This window comes from Balaenoptera acutorostrata, chromosome 15 (genome assembly GCF_949987535.1).
Source record: "Balaenoptera acutorostrata chromosome 15, mBalAcu1.1, whole genome shotgun sequence".
Classification (NCBI taxonomy): Eukaryota; Metazoa; Chordata; class Mammalia; order Artiodactyla; family Balaenopteridae; genus Balaenoptera; species Balaenoptera acutorostrata.
The window spans coordinates 40,652,847-40,679,720 of record NC_080078.1 but is presented as its reverse complement, the minus strand read 5'-3'; the positions used below and the strand labels follow the sequence as shown (position 1 = coordinate 40,679,720).

At 51.8% G+C, this 26,874-nt stretch overlaps 1 protein-coding gene across 1 annotated transcript in view; it reads right to left on the bottom strand.

The window, feature by feature from the left end:
• BANF2 (BANF family member 2) overlaps nt 1-26,473 on the bottom strand; it is a 31,531-nt gene extending 5,058 nt beyond the window's left edge. The window contains exons 1-2 of the mRNA XM_007181837.2: nt 26,420-26,473; nt 3,182-3,310 (exon numbers count right to left, since the gene is read on the bottom strand). Of these exons, the coding sequence (XP_007181899.1) occupies nt 3,182-3,307 (126 nt within the window). The 5' untranslated portion in view covers nt 3,308-3,310; nt 26,420-26,473. The remainder of the gene's footprint in view (nt 1-3,181; nt 3,311-26,419) is intronic.
• Nucleotides 26,474-26,874: the final 401 nt, after the last annotated feature.

Here is a 26,874-nt window from a genome sequence, read left to right as displayed (position 1 = left end):
CAGGCCAAAGCTGTCAGCCCCAGGGAAGGGCAGGCACGAAAAAACCCAGAGAAAATGCAGCCACATTTTTGACTTTTGAGACTTGGGTGAATCCATAGTTTGGAAAGTTGGGACTGCAACTGAGCCAGAGAACTGTTCAAGCCACAGACAAAGTTCTGGGAAAGTGTAGAGAGATATAGGGGCAACCCCGCCAAGCACTTCATGCCTCTGTAGAAGAAGAAATGAAAGTTTGACTTGTGTGGGGCAGGCATCGAGGAGAAATTACTCGATTTAGAGGCTGGTGGTGTGTCCAGGGCCACAGCCCTAGAGGGATGATCGACACCCCCAGATGCACCCTGGGCTCCCAGGGTGGGGCTGGTGTCCCATCTCCTTGGGTTCCAGCATCCGGTGTCTCGGGAGCGGTGAGTGAGGGGCCCAGGCAGGCAGGGCTGAGGGCAGCCTCACACATCTGCATCCCAGCAGGTCCTCGGAAAGTCCCAGTACCCATGGGACAGGCCAAGGAAGCCACCATGAGCAGGGGTGGAGCCTGAGGGGATCTCTGCTCACAGCCAAGAAACCCCAGGGACCCCCAGCCTGGGGAGGGGCCTGCCATGCCCAGGCCTCCTGCAGGCAGGGCGTGAAAACCCAGGAGCTCAGAGGATTGTGGGGCAGAGAAGCGATCTGTAGGACATCACTATGGTGGATACCTGTCATCACTCGTTTGTCCAAACCCACAGGATGCGCTACACCAAGCGTGAGCCCTAATGTCAACTTTGCGCCTCGGGGAGATAACGTGTCAGTGTAGGTTCTCCTGTAAGAAACCTACCACTCCGGTGGGGATGCCGATAATGCGGAGGCTGTGTATGGGGGCAGGGGTGTAGGGAACCCCTCAGCACTTTCTTCTCAGTTTTGCTGTAAACCCAAAACTGCTCTAAAAAATAAAGCCTGTGGAAAGCACTACAGGAACCTGTGGGGTTTTTTGCTACATCTGAGCCGACCGCCCTTTCGGGATCTGCCTGCCTCTTACTGCTGGCCCCGCCCACGGCCCACCCAGAAGCACCTGCTCGTCTTGTAGGTTGCGACACTGGGGTCTCCTCCTGGATCCTCTTATAGGCTCAGCCAGGCTCCAGCACTCGATTCAGGGTCTCATCACCAAATCTCAGTGTAAGCCCCCTCCCTGCCAGGGTGACCTCCTGGTCCTGATCTTCTTGCATGGTTTGTGACCATATGATCCATGGCCGTTCTTGTCCTCACTCAGGACCTTGATCAAGGCACTCACTTTCCAGAGCCTCTGTCTCCTCGTTTGTAAAGTGGAGACAGCGACCTCTCATCTCATTCACAGGTGGGTGAGGGGCTGAAAGCAACGGAAGAAGGTGAACCCCTGGCATCAGTGCCTGGAATTAGTGGCCCTTGGAATGAGTGGCCCTTGGCATGAGTAGAGCCTAAAAGGGGAGGGCTGGTCACAGCTAGCCAGGAGGTGGGAAACACAGAGGAGCAGATCTCCAGGGACCTGGCCAGTTTCTCCTTCCCTATAGCCCTGACTCTGTGTAGCAAGTTCTCGGATGCCTGAAAATTTCCCATTATTCATTCATTCCTTTATCTTTAATATGCCTCTCATCCTACCTATAGTCACTTGAAACAAGTTGGAAAAAGCAAAACTATAGGGACAGAAAACAAATCAGTAGTTGCCAGGGACTGAAGGTGGGAAATGTGAAGGGTAAGGGGAACATGTTGGCATGATGGGGTTGTTCTAGGCCTTGATTGTGGTAGTGGCTACGTGACTACATGCATTTGTCAAAACTTGCAGAACTGTGTACTAAAAAAGGTGAAATTTACCGTATGTAAATTAAAATATTTTTTGAACGATGAGTATGGCTGAACAACAACAAAACCTCACAACTATGGAGACATTAAACCAATGGTGGCAGAAGCCAGAATGGCGGTGACTTCTGGGAGTGGGGGGTGGAGTTGACTGGCAAGAGACACAGGGGAACCTTCTGGAATTCTCGAGGATCCTGATCACTGGATCCGGGTGGTGGATCTATGCACGTATATCTACGTAAAAACTCACTGAGCTGAGCCCATCACATCAGTGTGGATATGTTACACCACAATAGAAAAGTAAAAGGGACGATCATTTCTTCTAAAAAATAATTTTTAATTTAAAATGTCTTCCTTAATCAGGCTTGCCTGCTCTACTCTCTGCTTGGGAATGGTCCTCTCTGCTTTATCTGGGAGGAAAGAAGCAAATCTATCTCAATCCGTCTTCCTGACAATCCCACCTATTGGGTATTAGATTGTGGTAGATTCGGGTGATATTCAGAATGTTTAACAAGTGGCGCAGGGCAGCGTGTCAATCAGAAAACCACAGACCCAGTCGTCCAGCTGCCCCCTGGACATGGCCGTGCGCTGGGCCGATGCAAACCAATCTCACCGTCAGCTGCGCACTCAGCGGTTCCCCGCCTCCCTGGGCGTCTCTGCAGCCTCTTCCCGCCCAGGGGTGAGGGCTGACTTTAAAGCCGAAGGGAACGAGCAGCAGTACCTCTGCTGGTGGTGCCTCTCTCGACCGAGTGTGCAATGCTCCTGTGAATTCCCACCCGCTCACTTTCTCTGGGTTCTCTTTGGGAATATCTCCCATCCTCTCCTAAGGTTCGTGCAGCCTTATATAATATAGCACCATAGAAACAGTTGCATAGAAGAGAACGTTCCGATTCCATTGGCCATCACTGAGGCTGTTCTCGGACTGCTAGTGACATCTTAGAATAACTCACTTCCTCGTACTCTGGTGTAGACACCAGGCTGCTATGACTCCACCTGCCAGGGCCTGATAGGACAAGAGACCCCCAAGTCTCTTCATGGGGGCAGGGAGTGCACCCAAATCATCCATCCTGACAGCTCGGCCCCAGACTTCGGCGGCCGGCTCACTTCTGTCGACCCCTGGGTGTTTGAACACCAAGTGAATCAGGCACAGCCCAGCTGCTCTGAGCCACAGTGATTCGATTTGCCCATTATCTGTGGACCCTGGCGGCTGCCCAAGCATGTGGGGTCAGTAGCCTCTGGCCAAGCATGTGGCGCCCGGCCAAGTGGCAGCTTTGCTCTCTGACAGCCACTGGCAGGGACACGTGGCACCGGCTGCCATCTGGCAGGATTAGGGGAATACAGGTTGAAAGAGAAGTTGGAGAAACAAGAAAAGAGGAATTACCTTGTTGAAACCTTTGGTGCACAGATTGATTGCAAGCTCACGGCTGACCCCGTCTACCCAGGCAACATCCTTTTCTCCAATGGGTTCAGAGAGGAAGGCTCTCAGCCTGGGAGACATGTGGTCCATGTTCTGCAACAGTCATGGGGAGGGAGACGGTTAGGAAGCTGGGGAACTCCCTCGGCCTTCCGGGGGTGGGGGGCTGGGGCCAACAGATGGCGAGTATCCTCCCACCACCCAACGTTTATTGGGGACTTTTAGATACCAGGTGCAACGCCCTGCTCTGAAAGCTTTACATACGCATCCCCACCTGCACGGGTTAGGTGGGGACGTTAGTGATGGTCTCAGATAAGCCCAATAAATCCCCATGAAAAGGGTGGGATTGATGCTAAGAGCTCTGATGGGTTCCTTGCCAACCTTCCCACCCTAAATGCTTAAAGAAACAGCCTGCTTCTCTTAGCCAGTGAACCTACCTTCTCCAACGTTTTTTTCATATTTTTATATTAGCTTTTATCTCATTCTGTAATAGCTGGTTGTTTGGTTGCAAGAACAGAAAACTCTAACTGCCTCAAATATTAAAGAAGACATGATATAAGTCAGAAGCCCAAGAGTGAGGGTGAGTCTGGTACCATCAGGGTTGCAGATCCTTTTCTCTGATTCTTTCAACTTTTCTTCCCTGTGTTGGTTTCGGTTGGGGTTGGTTCCCCTCATGGTGATGAAATGGCTGCTCCAGCACTCATGCCCCCTCCCCAACATCTCAACCCCAAAAGAAGAAGTTTCTAAAGAGAGAGAAACTGTTTCTGGGGAGTTCCAAGCAGAGCCTCATTCGGCCGTATGTCCAGTCCTGGATCTGGGAGTGGAGTCTGCTTTCTCTAAGCTGTACAAGCTGTGAGTTCAAGTACAGTTGCCTGCACAAAATCAGGATGATTATCCAGAGAAGGGCAGGTGGGTGTGAAGGCAGTAATCATAACGTCCCACTATGGTCCACCCCTTTGATGAACTAACATTGGTACACTCTCCTTCCCTTACGTAACCATCAGAAATACCCATGCTTGGCTGAAATAGACTCACCCCTCCCCTAAAGGGTGGAGCTCTATGATTCATCCAGTTGCTGGATTCAAACTCAAGTTCATATTTTCTCTGAGATGCATCATACTCCCCATCATGTCTGGAAGTAGCTACTCAAGGGATGGTAACCTATGAACTAAATTCTGAAGTTCATCACCATCAACATAGCCAGCAACGATGGGAAAAACCAGGATAGCTGCAGTAAGAATTTCCAGAAGGGGAATTCTCCATTTGGAGAAGGAGAAGGTGGGAAACACACTCAGTTGCCATTTGTCGATAGCACATACGGTATTGAGGAAATATTGAGGATTCCTTGCCCTTGTGGTAAAGCCAGATCCTCCAGCAGACAAGATGGTGGCCCCCAGTTCTGGGTTTGGGTGGGTCCCCGTCCACTGCCTTGTTAACATCTGAGGGGCTTGGTGTTGATGCCTCCCAAGGAGAGTCACTGTTGTAGCACCCCACTTCTTGTGGGCACAAGCTCAGGGATCTCCCTGAGGGATGGGCAATCTCAGGCCACTACTTGGTCAGTTTCCTTGGCATCTCAGCCCCCTTCAGAATTTACTGGGTTTCTTCTGTTCAAGTCCATGGGCTGGTGGTTGAGTGGAGATCTTCGCAGGTCCGTATCCTTGATCTGTGCCCTGCCTGTTGCCCTGCTCCTCAGACTGGGGACATCTAACTACATCTCCGAGGTGGGGAGGTGCCCCAGATCTGCTCCTTGCCCCACTGCATCCCAGCTGCATCTTCACAGCAAGGCAATTGTCCCCTTTATCAAGCGTGACATCCTTCAGACAAGAGGCTCGGGAGACACCTGGGAACTGGGGCAGTGTTCTTCCGGGGCCCTAATCCTTTCTCTTGTGAAGTCACCTGACTGGTCGCCTGTGTTCTAAATTCAGCCAGAAAAGTCAGCTTTTCCAACCCAGCAGGACTTGCTCAAGCCACAGGCAGAAACGCCCTCTCTTAGCAAAGCTGTATTTTCACTGCTCTCACCCCGCCAATGGGCCACCTTCCCCCGGATGTGAGTCTCCTAGGGCCTTAATGAGGATGCAGAGGTACCCAGCGTCCCGAATATCCCGTCAGATCTCCAGATGTCGAGTCTCCATACACATGAGGCCTGTGTCTCCGGGTGAAGCGGGCCCACCAGAACCAGCCATCTCCCTACACAAGGGTCACTGGCCTCTTCGTTTGTGTGAAGACACCCTCACTCCTCTCTGCCTAGATGCCTCCTCTCAGCCAGTCCCCACTGGAGGTTTGCTCCTTAGTTTACGATGCAAGCAACAGAAAATCCAGTTCCAGCTGGCTTACACTTAACGGAGGTTTACTAGCATGCGCCACCTAAATGTCCCAAGGTGGGTCACACGTGGTCTGATCAAGGCTCCCGCTTGATTTCCCTGTGACTCTCGACTCTGCCTCCCTTGGTTCATCGGCTCAACCCTCAGCTCCACTCCTATTTGGAAATAATCGGGCTGCAGCAGGGCCTGCAAGCCACGCCCCCTCCCCCAAAGGAAAACACTGCTTTTCCCCCAGAAGCTGTGAATGTGTGCCTTCTCCAGTCAAATCATCGTACGCCAGGCCTAAGACATTGACTACGGCCTGATACATGTGTCTTCCCTCTGGTTCAGAAAGCAGGTTAGTGACCTGCAAAGCACACAGGCTGCAGGGGCGGGGATGGGACACAAAATCAGGGTAGTCGCCGTGTTCCTGGGGGCACTTACCTGGGGAAATGACCACCATACGGGCTGAGGGTAGGAGAGCAACCCAGCACCCTCCGCATACTCCCCAGTAGGCTGTGAGGCCCCCAAGGGCCGCAGCACCTCCCAAACGGCCTTTGCTCCGCACCCAGCCCCCGTGCTGAGTACTGCACTGGCACACAGGAAACACTTGACCTCTACCACAGAAGCATCTGTGGCTTTCACAGCACTGGTCCCCCAGCCCGTCCCCATGCTCCCATCTCTCCTCCAGACCTTCCTGTAAAGCCCAGCTCCCCTTGTAAGCCTTCCTGCCCCAGGGAACATTTTGGATGAAACTAAACTCTCCAAGGAGTGATGAATCCAAATGCACTGATTTTCAGGGCCAGGGGGCTCCTAAGGAAAGTGGTCTTGGTGTGTCGACTGATTCTTGTCCAGAAGCCCCTGACTCTGCGAGTCTCAAATCCACGGATGTGTGAGCTGCAAATACAACATTACATGGAGGACACAGATCTCTCTCTTCAGCAGTTAAATATGAACATCTCTCAATCTGTGAAAACGCCATACCGCGTGAATCTGCAGCGCCCATCACCTCGTGGGACGGTGAGTCGGGGTTGGTGGCCCAGCTCAGGGCCTGGCGGTAAGAGATCAGGATTTCTGAGCGGGAGGAAAAGCCCGAGAGAGTGCTGGCCGGGTCACCAACTTTGCCCAGGGAAAATTCCACTCCCTATCCACACTGGCCATCTGTTAAGTTAAACATCTCTGCCTATTCAAAGAATAAATGGAAAGTACAACATTGTTATCAAAGCACCAGCAGCATCAAAGACAGCCAGTCATTAGCAACACCTGTGTGTTTGCTTTTCTCACACACCTGGATCCTTGAGACATTCTGGAGCATAGACGGCGATTTTTACCCTCCTCACGGACCACCTAGGAAAGGTCTTTGCACTCATTAGGGTGCCTTTGCAACGGTGGTCCTCAACTGGGGGCGTGCCACTGGCGTCTGATGGGCAGAGGTCAGGGTTGCTGCCACGCATCCTGTAATGCACACAGCAGCCCTTCCACAACAAAGAATTATGCTGTCCCAAACATCCAGAGTGTCAAGGCTGAGGAACCCTGGGCTACAAGGAATGGAGAACCCTGGCTCAAACTGTCTTAAACAATAAATACATTTCTAATCTCACATAATCAGAAATCCATTGGTGAGGTGGACCCAGGATTTTGTCAGTCAGCGGCTCTGTTTTTCAAGTACCAGTCTAGCTGCCCCCAAGGTCCCGAGATGCCTATAGAATTTGCTCGGGTCCCATCCTGACATGAGAACTTCAAAAGGAAGGAGAGGTCATTTCTGCTTTGGTGTTCCCAGAACCTCTACAGCAGAACTTCCCTTCCTTCTATTGGCCGAAACCAGGCCACATGCCCAGCCCGACACCAGTCATTGGCCGGGGGAGTAAGACCATGGGGTGGGGGGAGTGTATGAGGTCATCCTCCCGAGCACACGGCTACTTGGAGAATGCTGGGGTCTCCAGGAAGTAGGAAGGGAGGAGGTGGGTGCCGGGTGGACGAATAACCTTGTCTGCTCCATCTTCTAAACCCTGGACTAATATTCAGTCCATCGCAACTAGCACTTCTCAAAGACTAATGTACGCACCAACCACACGGGGGGTCTTGTTGAAAAATGCAGGTTCAGGGACTTCCCTGGTGGCGCAGTGGTTAAGAATCCGCCTGCCAAGGAACACGGGTTTGAGCCCTGGTCCGGGAAGATCCCACATGCCACAGAGCAACTAAGCCCGTGCGCCACAACTACTGAGCCTGCACTCTAGAGCCCGCGAGCCACAACTACTGAGCCCATGTGCCGCAAGTACTAAAGCCCGCATGCCTAGAGCCCGTGCTCCGCAACGAGAGAAGCCCCCACTCGCGCAGCAACGAAGATTCAACATAGCAAAAAATAAATAAATTTAAAAAAATAAATAAAATTCCCACTGTGATAGTGGAACTATCTTTCTAAAAAAAAAAAGAAAGAAAGAAAAAGAAAAATGCAGGTTCAGATGCAGCAGGTCTGGAGGGGACCTGAGACGCTGCATTTCTAAAGAGTTCCTGGAAGATGTTGACGCTCCCAGCCTATGGATCGCACTTTGAGTAGCAAGGCATTACGTGATGCCACTTATTTTTTTCATGTTATTTTATATTTCATCGTGGTAAAATACATGTAGCATAAAATTTACCACCTTAACCATTTTTAAGTATTAACAGTAGTGTTAAGTATATTCACATTATTGTGCGACTGATCTCCAGAAGTCTCTCATCTTGCAAAACTGAAACTCTTAAACCCATTAAACAAGTCCTCATTCCACACCCCCACCCTGCTCCACCCTCAGCTCCTGGCAACCACCATTCTGCTTTCCGTCTCTATGAACGTGACTGCTCTAGGGACCTCATATAAGTGGAATCATACAGTATTTGTCCTTTTGCGACTGGCTTCTTTCACTTAGGGTAATGTCCTTCAGGTTCAACCATGCTGTATCATGTGTTAGAATTTCTTCCTCTTTAAGGAAGCTCACCTTGTACATATATATCACATCTTGTTTATCCATTCATCCATTGATGGGCACTTGGGTTGTTTCCACCTTTTGGCTATTGTGAATAACAATGCTATGAATATGGGTGTACAGACATCTCTTCGAGACCATGCTTTTAGGTCTTTTGGGTACGTACCCAGAAGTGGGATTGCCGGATCACATGGTAATTCTATGTCTACTCTTTTGAAGAACCACCATACTGTGTCCCATAGTGGCTGTACCAATGCCACTTATTCTTAAACTTGACAGCACATTAGACTCACATCGGGAAATTTACAAATTACTGATGTTTAGGTCCCTCCTCCAGAGTTTGCTTTAATTAACGTGGAGTATGCCCTGAACACTGGAATTTTTAAAAACTCCCCAGGTGATTCCAATATGCTGCAAAGTTTGAGAACCATTGCTGCCTTGTCATTTGCTTCTTTCTCATAAAATTATGAGCTGGTTTTCTAGGATGATGGGGTTCCAGCTAGGTGGGACTTTACGGTGGAGTCTCCACCGTCTGTGTTGCCAGATGGCATAAGCTCACCAACCCTCAGGCATTGTCTACACTCCCGCCCCGATCACCAGACACATCATACCCTCATTAGACATCAACAGGAAGATTAACTATGACCCTGAGGGCTTTGAGGTCAGACAACTTCAGAGCAGGCAGACCTCAATAACGGCCTATCCCCCTGTTTTTAAAATTTTTAAAAAAGGGATCTTTACATCAAAGGAAATTTTACCTGGAATCTCTTTATATAAAATAGATCAAAGCAGAATTACTCTGTTGACTTGGGAACGAGGTGAGAACACCAACCCCTGCCCCAAACGTGGAGCTGTCGGGTGGCCCCCGGTGCTTCCCCGGCCCCTCTCTGATCCAGCCTAAACCCCTCATGTCACTCATGAGAACACAGAAGCCCCAAAGTTTACATGACCTGCTCAAGACCATGCAGCTAGCAAAGCACGGCTGGCTCTGCTTCCCAGAGGGCACCCCCTTCTGAGTCAGTGGCATTTCCCAGTGAGGGGTGGCTTCAGGATGGGGGGCTGCAGTAGGGTCAGATTAAGCGCTTGCTCGAGGGCCATATGACAGAACGACTGCAAATGCTTTAACGTAGTGTTGTCCCGCCCAAGACTCCTGTGTTACAGGGTGTTCTTCTCAATTACATCGTTTTCAACCTCAAAGTAGTGTTTGGGGAAGACACATGGCAGGAAATGACCTCGGTCAAGTCTGGGTTTAGATGCTTAGAGGAGTCACCTGTTTAAATAAAGAATACAAGGCAAGGGAATTTGATCACGATTCTCAAAGGAATGAACTTCTAGTTGCAAATGTTTGAAGACATTTAAAGATCATTTAAAAAATCTACACAATCGGTCTTTGTGAGGAGGTGATCACAAATTTATCCTCCCCATTAGATAAATGGGGTGGGGTGGGGGACTCTGATACCAGACAAATGGGCAAGTGGGGCTTGGGATGCCGTTTCCAGCGGGGACATAATATGGGAATTCAAAAGGTGATGTTGCTCAACACCCATTAGCAGGAAGCAAAGTCATTATTCTCTGAAAACTGTGGGAGATGACACGAAACGTAACCCCAGTGAGGAAGACACTGAAGTGGACCGTACAGGAATATAATTAGAATACTATTGTTTTCCTGAAATGGAAACGGAAACGTGATCTATTTCTAAATATACCATTTTATATAATATGTGACTTAAAATGTGTGTAATTAAATTATAAAATCAAATAGTATATGTAGACTATTTTATCTATATCCCTGAGAGTTTATATATTCAAAGAGCCAAAAAACATTTTGAGCAAACGAAAGATTATCTTATTTTCGTGTTTGCTTTCTATTCAGGCACTTATGGTATTGCCTTCCCCAGGAAACTACGGTATATTTAATACTTAGACTTTGTGTTTTGCCCTCACCCTTTATTGGGGTAGTAATAGGGGGTACAGGGGAGCATTCTGCTGCTTACATCTTGTTCTATAAAATGTCCCACAAGATACATCTTTTGGAATTTAATGTGAAGAAAAAAGCATACCTTTCAAAATTGGCATATTTCTACCTTTATGACAGAAAGGACTTGCAAACATCCTATTTCCCTTTTTACTAGGAATCTTTGAGCTAAATTTGACAACCGTATAGAGAAACTAGCGTGGATTAAAACCTCCCTCCCTTCCTAGTTATCATGTTTACTTCTTTAACTCAATGTCTTCATTTTCTCTTTCTCCCTTTATTTTAAAACTTAAATTCATGTGTTCAAAGTCCTCACACCCTTGATTAAAAAGTTGCCCAATGCCTGAAAGCTATGGAGAATATAAATAGTTCCTAAACTAAGCAGATTTATGGGAAAATTCAGGATCCTTTCCTGTGTCCTCAAAACACGGCAGCTGTGTAGCACCAAGAGAGCGAGGGTGAGAGTGACCTCAGGATGGTCTCCGCGGAGGCCCTGGGCCTCCAGTGAGAGGATGGATGGACGTTTGCAGTCAAGTGCACTCAACTCAGTTCTGATGGACTTGGACCAGGAGGGAGTGAGGACACTACCCACTTCTCACCCATCAGGATCCAAGGATACGTTGTCTGTCAAATACCACCCCAGGCTATTGGTAACTCTGCCCCACTCCTCAGAGCAAGTCTTCTCCCTTCAGAGGACCGGGTCTGGCCCTTCCACCTCGGAAGGGTGGTGGTGTTCCCGTGGCGTTGAGGTCTGACTCCTTCCCCTTTAATCCACTGAGGGTCCGAGGAGCCACTGTAAGTTCGCCTCCCTTTTAGGATGGAAGTTCATGGGCTCAAGACCAGGGCTCCATTTTGTTCAGTCAATTCAAGAATTACTCTTCAGGCCACACCATATTCATCACAATGGCCTGGGGCTGGCTGGTGTGGGACCTCCCCCTCACCTTCTCAGGCCACATCCTGGCGCACCCATGAATGCCTCTCTGCGAGGAGTGCTCGGCTGGGGGGACCCAAGCCTGGGGGCGGCCATCCGTGCCGCCCCCGGGGTGAGGGGCTAGCATCACGAAGAAAAGCAGATCTGAGAGATGGCAGGCCCAGCAACACAGATGGGCCCAAGAAGTGCCCAAGCTAGGGAGTCAGAAATAAGAGGGTGGGATCATCTGCCCCTTCGCTTACTAGCTAGGAGAGCTCAAGAGGATTCCTGAACCGAAGACTTAGTCTCCTCATCTGTAAAGTGGGCATAATGAGTGGCCCCAGGATGACTGTTCAGATCAAACAAGAATGTCGACTCCTAGTGCACAGTCGGGAATAGAGTAAGCCCCACTCCAGATGAGCTGACTTATTGGGGTTGTATAGGATCAAGTTGGTGTCTGTTGTTTCTAAGCACTATCATCTTCTAAAACATGAGCTTGCTGCATCCTTCACATGCCATGGGAAGACGCTTTGGCATCCAGCTCTGTAAGAGACGTCAGCTGTCTACCCCTGCTCAGTGTCTGCTCCTTCTGCTTCAGGGACCATCACCTCCACTTCCCTTCGGTGACCTCTCTTCCCCAAACCTCAGTCTTTGTCTTCCCAACACCCTGGCTCCAGGGGGCAACCATACGCAGGCCTGGCCAATGAAACTAGTGGATCACTTTGGTCTCAGTGATTGGTTCAGAAATGGGTGCATTCCCTAGCCCAGGCCAAGTCTAGGATGTCTTTCTCTGCAAGGATTACTCAGCTGGTAGAATGTGAGACCAGAACTGCTGTAACCATCTTTGCCATCACCTGCTCCCAAGAGCCTGCCTAAGACGGAAAACAACATATAGGAAAGCCAGATCTGAGATACGGAAAGAGAGAGGTTCCCCAGTAATCATTTGCAGGCCTGGATCTAGCCACGCCTGAAGGCATCTACCCCTAGACTTTTCAATTACGTCAGGCAATATTTTCTACTTCTGTTTAATCAGTTTAAGTTGAGATTGTGCTATTTGTAACAGAGTCCTAACTAATATACCCCCAATGTTCATTCCTTCACTCACTCATTCAACATTTTAGGTGGTGCACCTACTATATGCTAGGTACTATTCTAGGCACAAAAGCATCTTCACTCTGCCCAGAGACCCAGGGCAGGATCAGTTCCATGGTTTAGGCATCAGGGATGGAAAAATCAATTTTCAATGACCATTAATGTTCATCATTCAAAAATAAAGGTAATATTTGCTTTCCTTGCCCTTAGTTCCAGTTCTACAATGGCAAACAAGATCTTTGGTGGCTGTCTTACACATGGCCTTTTTTATTTTTATTTTTTTTAAAGATTTATTGATTGATTGATTGATTGATTGCTATGTTGGGTCTTCGTTTCTGTGCGAGGGCTTTCTCTAGTTGCGGCAAGCGGAGGCCACTCTTCATCGTGATGCGCGGGCCTCTCACTATCGCGGCCTCTCTTGTTGCGAAGCACGGGCTCCAGACGCGCAGGCTCAGTAATTGCGGCTCACGGGCCTAGTTGCTCTGCGGCATGTGGGATCTTCCCAGACCAGGGCTCAAACCCGTGTCCCCTGCATTGGCAGGCAGACTCCCAACCACTGCGCCACCAGGGAAGCCCCCACATGGCCTTTTAATTATAGCTCTTTCTCTAGATGGGTCTACAAGTGATGAATACCCCCCAAAAATTAAATGATTCTGCAGATCTTTACTGAGCACCATCTATATGCAAGGCATTGAGTTGTCTATGAACCTGTAGGACAAGTCCTTCCGTGGGTGCCTTTCCCAGAGAAAATTTAACAAGGTGAACTCAGCTATGCGGGAGGACATGCCTAGAGTCAAGAGGTCCCCTCTTCAGGGAACTAGAAAGGAGAGGGAGGGTTGGCTTCATGGATTCCAGACTCCACTCAAAGCGCAATCTGGGTCTGAAGGCCTCGGCTAGACCCCTACTGGGTGTGCTGGTTGGGCATAGGAGACCTGAGTCTGATCCCAGCTCTGCCCACGACCAGGAGTGTGACCTTGGGCGAGAAGCTTTTGTTTCATATTTATAAAATCCGAACATTGGGTTCACTGGAACTCATCATTCTGGTCCCTCCCAAAATCATGTGTCTTTGTTAATTTATAGTCTGTAGATGGTGCAGACTTCACGCACATCCCCAATCCCTATTCTGCCATTTTCAAATCCAGAATCCAAAAAGCTCTGGAAACCAGAAGATTTTTTTTGTTTTTGAAACTTCTTTGGCAGCAAAACCTAGTCTGAACTGACATGAGGCTATTTATAGTCTTTATTATCCCACTTAGTGTGAATATTTATACATTTTACCACAGGCATATTAATGGCTTTGTTTACAGGGTGCCGAGCCAGACTCTGCTGGGAATGGTCTTGGATGCACAGAATAGGCACCACATTGCTTTTCTAAAATCCAAAAAAATCTGAGTCCCCCAAAACTTGTGGCCCCAGCGGTTCTGAGTAAGGCTTTATAGACCTGAGCTAAGATCGCAGCCTGCAGCTGAGACCACCTGCAACGGTCCCCTGAAGAAGCCACAGCTTCTCCAGCTGTCACCTCTCCTGTCTCATGATTCTCAGTCTCCTAACCCCCTTTCCCTAAATATAATTGCCCTGTCTCTAAAATCCTGTCTCTGCTGGATAGCCTTTGTCCGGGTGGTGGTTCTAGCTGAGACTGTTCCTGGTTGCATTTTTCTTTCATGAAAGTATTTCCTCTTCTTTGGGGCCCTGTTCTCTGCAAAGGATCCAGGGCTGATCTAATAAAATACGTCACCTAAGGAACGGATGAGTGTATTAGCTACCCTCCATGGACATCTGCTTTTGTAACAGATATTTTTTTCCTCACTTTTAACTTTCAATTGTGGTAAAAATATACGTAACGTAAAATTTACCATCTTAGCCATTTTAAAAGTGTACAGTTCAGTAGAGTTAAGTATATTCACATTGTTGTGTGATCCATTCCCAGAACTTTTTCGTACTGGAGTTAAACAACAGCTCCCCCGGCCCCTGGCAACCACCATGCTACTTTCTGTCTCTACGAATGTGACTCCTCTAGGGACCTCATATGAGTGGAATCGTACAGTATTTGTCTATTTGTGACTGGCTTATTTCACTTAGCATACTGTCCTTACGGTTCATCTATATTGCATCAAGTGTTAGAATTTTAAGGCTGAATAATAATATCCCATTTTATGCACAGACCACATTTTATCATTATTCACCCATCGATGGACATTTGGGTTGCTTCCACCTTTTAGCTATTGTGGATAATTCTGCTATGAACATGGGTGTGCTGTAACAGATCAGTTTTGTTCACCTCTTGATTTATACCCCCTTTTGGGTAGAGCTTTAGATTCCTCCTCTCTCTGCCATTATAGCCCCAGAGACAAGGAGAAAGAGCTTCCCCAGAAGAAAGAAAGAAGAGAGAATCTACCTTTTCTGCCGCAGATTCTAGAAAGAGGAAGGAGAAAGCTCACCCCATTACCCACAAGAGAGAACAGGTTGTTTGGGAAGCAGGTAATAGGGCAGGGAGCTCCCTCTCTGGGACAAAAATCCCATAGTGGGCAGACACGTAAGATTCCAGAGGGAAAGTTCTGGCACCCTGGCCAGGCCCTGAGAATGGTGCATGAGACCCAGTGGCCTGCTTCACTGGGCTTATCAAGAGATGACAAGAACAGGCTGCTTCCAAGGTGTTTGGGTCAGTGGTGCAGCGGCCGTGAGCAACTGCTGGATACATGAGCCTGAGCACCAGGCAGAAGATGCTTTGAGGGCTGATGGATGAGCCAGAGTCTGGCATCTGGATGAAGCGGTCCCAGGAATGGGGACCTTACAACCAGGGCAATGGCCGAGCCATAGACTCCAGCACCGGGTGCCAAAATATCCCTACAAGACCAGAAAGGGCTGATGACCCCCAGAGCAGCCACTGCCTTAGGGGTCAGGCCATCATCCTGCAGACACCACGAGCTCTCAAAGCCCTGCCCCCTCCCCTCCTTAAAGACGCATAAGCATCGCTGCCCAGCCCCACAGCCAGAGAACTCCTTAGGGAGGCTGGGGAGGGGGAGAGCGGTTGCTAAGGAGACCATCTCCCAAAAGAGACTCTTTAAATCGGCCTGGATAGCTGACTGCTCACACTGAAAGGACACAGCGTGAAACTGAAGACAGAGCGCGTACTAGGTGCGGTTGGCGCACGCCCAGGTCCCCTGGACCAGCCGGAGCACCTATGGCCCGGCTGCTAAAAGTACTGCCACCCACACTCCCACACTCAGCGGCGGCTCTCTCGGCCCTGCAGTGGAAGCGGCCACCCGTGGAGACGCCTGTGACCCTGACACTGAGTACAAAGCCCGGTGCCCTCATCTGGGGCGGGACCCGCTTTCTAGCACCATTGCTGCTCCCGGGCTCCTGTGAGATCCAGCGGGCGGGCCCCCCAGTGGCAACAGCTTTGCTCGCTCCTCCCCCTCCTGCTCCCCTCCCCCCTCCCCCTCTCCGGGCCACGTGCACCTGCATCCTGGTCTCAGGTCTGCTTGCCGGAACTGACCGGCTAGCCTATGTTTGCCTGGACCCCACTGCGTAAGAACAAAGAAGTGCATTTTCTTTGCACGTGTGGGTGCAGCGCGAGTGCATTTGTGACCGACTCCACTGCACGGTTAACGATGCTTTATGGTAACAGCGATTCAATTGAGGGGGGTGGTTACAGGCCCTGGGGTGAAGCCCCCGGAGGCCCAATCCGGGGTCGGGTGACCCTTCTCCTCTCCCCTTGGCCTGCAGGGCCGGCTGGATGGTCGCTGGGCTGATTTCTAACCCAAACCTCCTGTGAGGGTTTGGTCTTCCAGACTAGGGTGGCCAGGTTTAGGAAATAAAAATACAAGATGCCCAGTTAAATTTGTATTTCAGATAAACAAATAACTTGTTAATGTTAAATCTGACCCAAGTATTTCACAAGGCATACTTATTCTAAAGAAGTTATTTGTAGTTTATCTGAAATTCAGTTTCTGCCGGGCATCCTGCATTTCTCCCGGCAGCTCTCTCCCCGCCTCTGACTCAGCAGAAGCCCCTAGGTCCGCCCACACTCTGGACCCTGGGCTGCCCGGTGAGCTGCAGGGTCAGAAATTCTTCCTGTTGGGATGTCTCTCCTGGCTTGGCCCCTTTCAGGCCATCCCTTCTGCCTCCCTCTCTGGATATGAAAGCCACAGACCCACGGAGCTAGAGGGGAAACAGCCTGATAACACACGGCCGGCAGATCATTGCTGTAGGGCAGCGCATCACTCACAAGTCGCCTCGGAGGCAAACACTAGTTTGGATTCAGCGTGTCTTGCTCCTCTGGATGGACCGTCTTTGCCGGCTGGGCTCACCCTGGGGCAAGAACAGAACATCCACTGCGGGGAAGTGAGGGGAACGCAATCAAGGGCCTCACGTTTGCAGGGTACCGACCGCCTCTCCCTGTCCGTGGCTGTGGTCACACTTAATCCTCAGACTTAACTGGGCAGCAGTGGGGAATTGTTCCCATTCTGAGTGATGGGGAAACCGAGGCCCGGAGAGGCAGAGAGGGTCACGCAGCCAGTAGAGGGCAGGGATGGATGTGAGCTGAGGTCTGCGGGGCTCCTGCCTCTCCCAGGTCGGAATTCGAAGAATCACAACAACTAAGGCGGTTTTCTCAGAGGCCGTCCCCGCCCGCCCACGTCCCCTCGGGCGGGGCTCGCGGTTCCCACCGCAGGGACCTGCAGGTGGATAAGCAACCAGTCCCTGCACAGCTCTGGTGGGGACCCACAGGTGGATGGCCCCAGGCGGCGACCTGCTCTGAGCACCGCACCGCTGTCCCTTCCCTGCCTCCCTTCCCTCTGCCCCCCTGGTGTGACCCGGATCCCCTCGAAAATTACTTCTTGCACTCAAATCAGATTCTCAGGGTCGGTGACTGGGAAATCCAGCCCGAGAGAGCAGTTAGCGCTGGTCCGGCTTCCAGGGCCATGGGAAGCTCTTCTTGTGTATCATCTCATTTAATCTCCCCGGCAGCGCGAGGGAGCAGGGTCTACCATGGCCCCCTTTACAGATATGACACATTAACTGGCCTGGGGCATCACCAGGCCTCAAACCTGACTGTGTTTGGACTAACATCTGGTTCCCAAACACTGAGTCATCAAGAAAGTCTTCAGCTGGATTTCTGGACAATCACGTTCTCTCCTCCCAGCTCTGGACTGAATTCCTCTGCTCTGGTGCAGATACGAGCAAGGGCTGCAGCTGCCGGCCATTGTACAGGAGGAAACCTGCTATCGTGCCGCATTTTAAGCCGTATGTTCCGTCCATTCTAAGACATGCAAGGCCTGTACATATGTGTCTTCTACTTGCTCTTTGGCAAGATTCCAAGATTCTAGTCCAAGTTCTAGTCCAAGACTCCACTTTCCTTTATCCCTTTGCTCTCACACTTGTGTGCCTGCCCTTGTCTGGGTCCTCAGCGCAGCAGGTCCAGTACCTTCTAAGTGTTGTGAGAATAGGCGTCTATGCACCTGTGAGTCTCAACTCAGAAAGCAGCTCTGAGTGACTTGCCCCATCTTCCCAAATGCAAAGTCCTACTTAAGACTCAGAGTCTTGTTAGCTCTGGCTTCAGAGAGGAGGTCTCAGCCAGAGTTCTGTTCTCTTTCTGATTTGTCCGCTTTCAAAAGCCAGGTTCTCGAGGCCATAAAGAAAGGTTTCCCCAAAGATTGCCATTGGTTTCACTCATTACATTATCATCTGAGCAGAACACGAACTATGTGTTTTGTAAAGAGGACCCTTGCAGAGACTATACGGAGGAGTTTCAGTTATTTCTGGAGACCTTTGGGTGTTCTGTAGCCATCACGAGATAAGCCTGCCCGTCTGTAAACACGCTCCTGGACCCAGAGCATAACTACATTCCTTCCGAGGAAGAGATTCTGCATTCCCTGGTGTTGGCAGGGCTGTGATCTGCCCCTACTAAGCATCAATCTCCACCCTGGATTGTCAGGGAAGAGTTTAGGCTGGAAGGGATCTCAGTTTCAATGGCCTTTGTTGAAAACACACCATTTTGAGCCTCTGTTCAAAGTTCACATTAGGGGTTACAAACGCAAAAGCCAGAGGATCCAGGCAAGTGAACAAAATAAATCCGTGAGGAAAGACAGTGCAAGGGCAATGGTTAGTGTGGAGTAGCATTTGGGGTTCATCAAGGCGGCCACAGGTGGTGCGGATGTGGCCATCTGGGGCCCCACACCCCACCTTAATGAGGTAGCCCCTCTCAGGGGTGTGGGTCCCAGGTGGCCAGATCTTGTGAGTTATTTCGAGAGACACCAACATTTTTTATTTTTATTTTTTTTCAACTTTTAAAAAATTTTTATTTATTTATTTATTTATTTATTTATGGCTGTGTTGGGTCTTCGTTTCTGCGCGTGGGCTTTCTCTAGTTGCGGTGAGCGGGGGCCACTCTTCATCGCGGTGCGTGGGCCTCTCACTGTCGCAGCCTCTCTTGTTGCGGAGCACAAGCTCCAGACGCGCAGGCTCAGTAGTTGTGGCTCACGGGCCTAGTTGCTCTGCGGCATGTGGGATCCTCCCAGACCAGGGCTTGAACCCGTGTCCCCTGCATTGGCAGGCAGATTCTCAACCACTGCGCCACCAGGGAAGCCCCTAAACTTTTTTAAAAAATTAATTTATTCATTTGGTTGCGCCAGGTGTTAGTTGCAGCTCGCCAGCTCCTTAGTTGTGGCACATGTGCTCCTCAGTTGTGGCATGCGAACTCTTAGTTGCGGTGTGCATGTGGGATCTAGTTCCCTGACCAGGGATCGAACCGGGGCTCTCCTGCATTGGGAGCGCAGAATCTTAACCACTGCACCACCAGGGAAGCCCCACAAAAGTTTTGATTTTTATATGCAAGTTCCCAATTTTTAAATGTTGGGCAGAAATTCAAATACCTGAAACACAGTGTGGACCCAACAAAACCAAGCCACGCCACCAGTTTGCCTCTCCTACTATAGACTCTCCTTCCAGAAAAACGCCCCACCTGCACATATAAATAAAATTTGACATCTGTTTTTGGGGGTTGTAGACCAGCGCCCCAGATTAGGAACCTCTGCTGCCACTCTCATCTCTTACAAGAGTGGTTCTCATCTTCAACCTCGGACACGGTTTCCTGGGGACGTGGTTTGACCTTCCCCACGAAGTGTATCTACAAGCAGGTAACCACCATTCCCGCCTCTGCTCCCATCCCCCACTCAGTGGCCAGACAGTCCCAGCATCTCCCCTTCAGTCCCCACTGGGACTTTCAACTGTCAAAGCATCTGCTGGTGAAGGCTTGACTTCCTGTGTGTGCAAACCCGGCCCAAAATGCCAAGGTGTGGACTCCAGTCCCTTCCCTCTGGGTGGCCTTGAGTGCTGATGGCCGAAGTCCACCAAGCCATGCTTGGCGCTGGCTCTGCTCTCAAGGGTTAGGTACACACACCCCACTCTGCTCACGACATCTGCTTCTCCGCCTGGCCTTCGGATAGAGTCACCTCGAAGTGACCAGGGACACATATGCCACACACCCCCTGCCCCATATGGAGAAGCCCTTTGCACCTCTCTGGGCTCCGAGCCACCGCTGTCTGCTCACAGATGCTGCTTTTCTCTGAGTGGCAGTGTAGGGGCCGGAGGGAGCCGCGCAGAGGCATTGGCTGGACACAGTCTGATTTTAACTTTGCCCCTTAGCAGCCGGGAACCTGGCCCTGATCCCACCTCTCCATTCCCGCGGCCACTTCAGGAGCCTTTGCTACAGGCTTATTTAATCCTCCTAACAGAGCCATGAGGCAGGAATGCGTTTTAGCTCTATTTAACAGATGAAGAAACTGAGACTTAGAGAGTTTAATAACAGAGCCAAGATGGTGAACTCAGCAAGGAGAAGACCCTGAATCCTCCGTGTGTAGCTAATACTTGTGAGTCCCACCGACTAACCGACAGCCGCTTTGTCTTTATGAATGCGGGTCTTGGAGTGGTTGAGAAGTGCCCAGACCAGGTCCTCAAACACGATGTTGTTATAGCCGTCATGCACGTCAGCTCGCTGCGGCCCTGACGCACAACCTCTGTCTGGATTTAGAGTGCATGCTTGGTTCCAGGAACACGACCTTCCTTCTGGCCCCTCCTGCCTGACGGGCTTGGCACCCCTGGCTGTTGCTGACTCTTCCATGTCTGTGCAGGCATCGAGCCTCTTCAACCTCACAATGCGGCCACCTTGCCTGTCAGGAGGCCGCGATTTCCTAAGTGCAGACCCACGCGCTTCCTGCACTTTCCATAGTCCCTTCAGGTCTGGGCAGCCCTCTGGGCGCCGGCAGCCCCTCACAGGGCCTTTGTGCGGGGATGTCTAAGAGAAAAGAGAACGCCTTCCAGAGGAAGGAAAACCAGCAGGGCTGGGACAGGGCCCCCTGAGGCACAAGGTGATGCGTCTATGCAGCATCACATAGGTCACTGTAGCAGCAGGTGGGGCTCAGCCTGAAACTGAAGAGCTGCATGACCTTGTCCAAGTCGCTTCCCTTTCTTGGTTGCTTCGTCCATAAAATGAGTGGGGTAGAGTTAGGTTAATAATTTCCCAAAGTGTGCTCAACAGAACAATAGCCTCTAATTTTCCCCCCCAATTCCTGTCAATTCACAGTGTCTGCCAGCTTATTCAAGGCCCTGACATGGCCTAACCCCCTGTCTCCTGACCTTCCTGGACCACACGGCCTTTGAAATAACATCAGTTCACATCCCTGGGCCAGGGTTCTGTGGAACATGCCTTGGTTAATTTGCAGGTCTCCTCTGATGCTAAAGTTCTTCTTTAGCTCAGCAGTCCCTCTGGGTCTGTGCTGGGAGACAGGAGGCCCAGGTAGCCCCCTGGAACTGATAGGGCCCCTGCCCTCTGCTTCCCACACCATAATGGAGCACCTGTCTCATGTCGACCGTGCATTTCCTGACGTCCCAGCAGTTCTTCCTCCTGTCCAGTTTTCCACAGAGAATCCCACCTTTCCTGCCCTCGTTCCATGTGACTCAGGGGGGGCTGGTCTCACCACCTGGCTCCAAGGGCCTACACAGAACCCAGGCCTGGCCGTGAGGTAACACATCCTCCTGGCCACAGCGATTGCTTCACTGTGGGCAGGGGACCTCACAAGGCCAACCAGAGAGAACTCTGGCACGTTTGCTGGAAAGTGCAAAGCAGAGGGGCGTCTCTCCCTCACTTTGGAGAGTCTGCCAGCAAGACCCCAGGAGAAAGCAGAGCTGAAGATGGTGACAAATACTTTTCTGGAATCACTGAGGCCCTGGATCCAGCCATTCCTGAAGCCCTTGCATGCACCCATCAATCCTTTTCCCTTAAACTAGTTTGAGTTTGGTTCTAATCCTGTAACTGAAAGAGCCCCAACCAATTTTGCCAGGGGCATGGGCAGCATCAAATGTTAAATGGGAGGAGGAAGCGTGAAGTGCAGGGGGTTGTTCAGGACGTGGAGTGGGATGGTTCCCCATGATGGTGTGGGCGCAAGCCCGGGTGCCAGGAGAAGGGACAGATCACACGGACCCCAGCAATAGGGCACAAGGCTCAACCCCGTGGAGGGATGCAGTTGTGGCGGTATTTGAGGCTCTGTGAGGCCAAACCTAAACAGAGGGCCAGCGCTGATGGGCTGTGCTCTAAGAGAGCCTTGCGCCAGCACGTGTGGGTGGGGACACGCAGGCTTGGCATCTCCTGGGAGCTCGTTAGGAATGCGGAGGCTCAGGCTACACCCTATACTGCATCAGGATCTGCACTTTTTTTTTTTGGCCACGTGGTGTGGCATGTGGGATCTTAGTTCCCTGACCAGGGATTGAACCCGTGCCCCCTGTGTTGGGAGCGTAGGGACCGCCACTGGACCACGAGGGAAGTCCCAGGATCCGCATTTTAACAAGACCCCAGGTGGTCTGGTGCACATTCCAGCCTGAGAAACACCTTGTGGCAACTGCGGCCACATCAGCTGGTCCTCCCTGCATGTACGGCTGCCTCGGCCATCAGCGGTGGACAGTTTCCCCTCCCCTTTTATCTGGGCTGCCCCCTGACTTGCTTGGGCCCAGGAGTGTGCTGGAAGTGGTGCTTCCGTGCCCTGCTTGGCCCTCAAGTGGCCTGGAGGCTCTGCTTCTTCCCGCAGAAGCCAGCTGCCATATAACAAGTCCGACTCTAGGCTAACCCTGTGGGGATGCCGCCTGAGGACCTGTAAGCTCCAAACGAGTTGAGTAGGGCCTTCCTTCTCGGGCCGCCTCATCCAGCCCAGCCCCCAGATAAATGCAGCTGAGCACATGACCCTCGCTGATATCACATGGAGCTGAGCCCTGCCCAAGTATCCCACCCACAGAATCAGGAGAAATAACTCATCATTGGTGTTTGAAGCCACTAAGTTTGGAGTCATTTTGTTATTTAGCTGAGGAATGGCTACCGGGCCATCTGCAGGGTGTTCACTCGCTCCAGACCCTGTGCTGAGCACTTGCCACCTGCCAGGCGCTGTTTCAAATGCTGTTCCAGGCACGGGTGGAGGTGCAAGCATAGACAGCACCCCTGCTCTCGCAGGACTGACGTTCTTGTCCAGGGAGACAGCAATAGACAGGAGACCACGCAACCACAATGCAGTGGCCTGGATGTTTGTGTCCCCCCAGATTCACAGGTGGAAATCCTAACCCCTGGGGTGATGGTGTTAGGAGGTGGAGCCTTTGGGGGGTGATTAGGGTGGAGCCCTTGTGAATGGGGTGAGTCCCCACATCAAGGGGACTCCAGAGAGCTCTCTCCCTGTCTTTCCATCACGTGAGGATCCGTGAAAAAGTGGCCGTCTGCCACCCTACCCTGCCGGCACCCTGGTCTCAGACGTCCAGCCTCCAGAACGGGGAGCAGTACATTTGTGTTGTTTAGAAGGCACCCAGTCGATGGTATTTAGTTCCGGCAGCCTGAACTAAGACACATGATGACTTCAGAGGGATAAGGACCGATTTGGAGTCGGGGTGGGGAAGGTCCCTCTGAGGAGACATACTTGACCTGAGGTCCTGATGTTGAGCCAGAGGAAAGGGGGTGCAGCCAAGGGGCGGGGGACACTTTTGCCTACTTGAGGCACGGGCGGCCGGTCTGTGGGGTGGGGATGAAGTCACAGAAGTTGGCAGGGCTACAGAGGCACCGTCCGTTCAGCGGCCACTGGCCAGACAAGGCTATTATCTTACTTTAAACTTAAACTTACATGAAGGTTAAGTACAATTGAAAATGCAGTTTCTCAGTCCCACGAGCCACATTTCAAGAGCTCAACAGCCACACGTGGCTCGTGGCTACCATATGGGGCAGCGCCGACGGGAACGTTTCTGTCAATGCAGAAAGTCCTATTGGCTGGCGCTGGCTATAGAACAAATCAGAAGTAAGCCAGGGTTCAAGGTCAGACTGTGTGCTCTTGGGCTTGGTACTTCATTACATCCCTTGAGGTTCTGGTTTTCCCCAGGATTCAGTGAGGCTCTTCCAGCCCAAGAGCGGGTCCCTATAATCCCCAGCGAGATGCCAAGTGCACAGAGAGCGGAGCTGGGGTCTTGCCCGGAGAACGTGTTCAAGGCCTCATTCACAGTAACTGGCAGCAAAGAGGCTGTTTAGTTGCCTTCTTTGCAACCTCATTTAAGCTGCCAATTTGGGGCTCCCTGATGTGAAAAAGAACAGAGCGTGGCTACTATTTCAGGGCAACTCGCAGAAGGGAAATCGCTACAATTAGCTGAAGCTGATTTCGATTAGCATATTTTCTTCCTTGGCACATAACATCTGTTGGTGTCCTGTCAGAGCGAGACGCACAGGCAGAGAACCAGGAGGGTCCACGGGGAGCCCGATGTCAGCCAGGCCAAAGTCTGGGGGGCGGGGCTAAGACAGCCCCTGAGAGACCGGTCAAGTCGTGGGCAGTCTGTGTTAGGAAGGTGAGGACGAGCAGTGCTTCCTTGCTCGCGCCGGGAGGCCGAAGGTGGAGATGCATGCCCTTCCTGGAGTTAGCGGGACCGCGTTGTTTTTTAGCGTTTGTGAAACCTCCGCAAGTTCACCAACCTCTGGGGCAGGTACCTGATCATTCTCATCTGAGAAATGGGGGCGAGGACACCCACCTGACGGGTTAGGGGAGGACTGCATGAAATATTCTCTGTCAACACTTGGCATACAGCAGGTGCTCAGTAAGTGTTAGCCGAAGCATAATTTGACCGGGAAGAGTCTTAGGAAAGGAGGAGAGATGGGCGAAGGGATGTCTGATTCAGATCCAGGCTGGTTCCAACCCTGGCGCTGTCACTCCTTCATTCATTCATTCAACAAACATTCATTCTGCGGATTGGCTGTGGCCTTGGACCACACCCTTTTCCAGCCTGGACCCCTGGGGCCCCGCAGGTCCACAGAGCTGATCTCTGTGATTCCTTCAGCTCTCCCCTCCTGACGAAGTTTGCAGCCGCCCTGGGAGGCCTGACCCAGTTGGACTCAAACGTGGAAGATTAGCAAGGTGTTGAGACCCAGATCCTGCAATCTGGGATCCAGAGCAGCCTTTAAAGATCGTTTGGTCCATCTCCCGACTGATCACAAGGGTCGCGTCCCAGCCCTGCTGGCGGAGGCACCTGGCTTGCCTGGATGCTTCCAAAGGTGCACCCTGGCTGCCTGGCAAAGCAGCTCGTTCTATTTTCAGAGTGCTCTCATGTTGGAGAGCCAGTCTGAACACAGAGTATATATAAATTCTAGGTTAATGCCCCTCTTGAAACACAGTTCTTGGCTTCTGTGTCTATAAGCTTCACCTTCCTGGTGGCAGGAATTAAGAGCAATGGCATAGGTAGGTCTGACACACAGTAGGTGCTTCACATGTGTTCCCTCCCACCTCTCCAAATGGGGGCTGGCGCAGGGGCCCTCTATCTCTGGCCCCTAGACTGTTCTTCTCGGTCAGTGGACCTGGGTGGAGCCAGTGTTCTCAGCAGACTTGGAGACCACCGACACCAGGGGCTCGCGTGTGAGGAGTCGGGGTAGGGGTCAGGCATCCCAAGAAGACGAAGGAGTGATGGTGAAGCCTCAGGGTAAAAGGTTTCTCTGCGCACCCGTCTCGCTTACTGCCTGACACACTCGGGTAAAGCCAGGAGCTGCTCAAAACCATGGGCCCCAGAACAACACCCTGAAGGCGAGGCATGCTGTGGGGACCTGCGGGTGCCCCGTCACAGACGGTGAGTGGCCCGTCTGGACACCTGAAGCTGATGGATGGACAGGCTGGAGGAGAGCGCAAGGGGGCTGCGGGGAGGCTGGCCCTGCCTCCTGGTGCCCTTGCGTGGGTCCCCCACTGTTGGCCACAGACCACCCTTGGCCGACTGCTGGCGGCCCGGCTGGGAAGAGCCAGCGTCCTCTCGAGAGGTGGCTTTCGTCCCTGCCTCACCCCCACCCCCTTCCTCCGTGTTGCCTGCTCTCTTGGGGTCCTGATCCATCCACCCACTTCCCACCAGCGGCTCAAGTCTCCCTCACTGTCCCGGAAGGGGAGGAAGAGTCCTGACACACCTGAGGGCCATGGGAGTTGATTTAAAAACCGCCAGAGAAGCAGCGTGTACAGAGAGGAAGGGTCCTGGTGTGCGTGTCTGGAGGGGCCGTGGTTTCAGCATCCCTCGCGCCACCAAGGCTCCACCTGCTCACACGGCTGTGAGTGTGTCCTGGGCCCGAGGACGGCCTACGACCTCCCTGGGATCTGTCATCTGAGAGCCTGGCCATCCTCCCCCGGACCTCTAGCAAGCACACCGCTGACCTTTGCCCAAGGGAGCGGGGCCAGATGGCAAAGCAGGCCTTGGAGATGATTAGAATATCACTTCCTGCAGCCAGTAACCCCACAGGCAGGGGCTGGAAAAGGGGTGCCTGGGTGGGGTGAGCTGGCTTCCCCAGGAAGGGCCCTGGGCTGGTCCTGGTACAGTCCTGGCCCCCAGACTGGATAATGCTGTTCTGAGTATGAGACCCGAAGGGCTCGGCCCACCCACCACGGGCTGTCTCTGTGTACACAGCTCTCGGGAAGCCTGAGTACTCACCGAGGGTGCCTGGAAGGTCGGCGCCGAAGGTCAGCGTGTCTCGGTTGCCTGGCCCCGCAAGTGCAGGCCAGCCTTGGGGGCTCAGCTTATATCCGGGCCCAGGGGCAAGTCAGTCCCCAGATCCTGAATGGACTGCATTGTGATGTCACACCCTGGGGCGGCCCACACACAGCCTGCTGTCCCTGCTGGTGTCAGGGGACACCCCCCCACCAAGAACTGAACCTCTCTGGGTGCTGTTCTGGGCCAGCACTGCTGGAGAGGCAGTAAGGTGTCTGTCCTGCAAGCCTGGGAGCAGCTTTGAAACCCCCCGATGCTGGGGGTCCCTGCCCCTGCCTGGCCGGGGTCAAAGCAGTTAAAACAAACCCATCTTTTATACAGCTTTCCTTCACAAACTGACTTCCGGGGGTACCTCCAACCCTCTGGGTTCAAACAACCCGCTCCGTTGAGGATCTGTC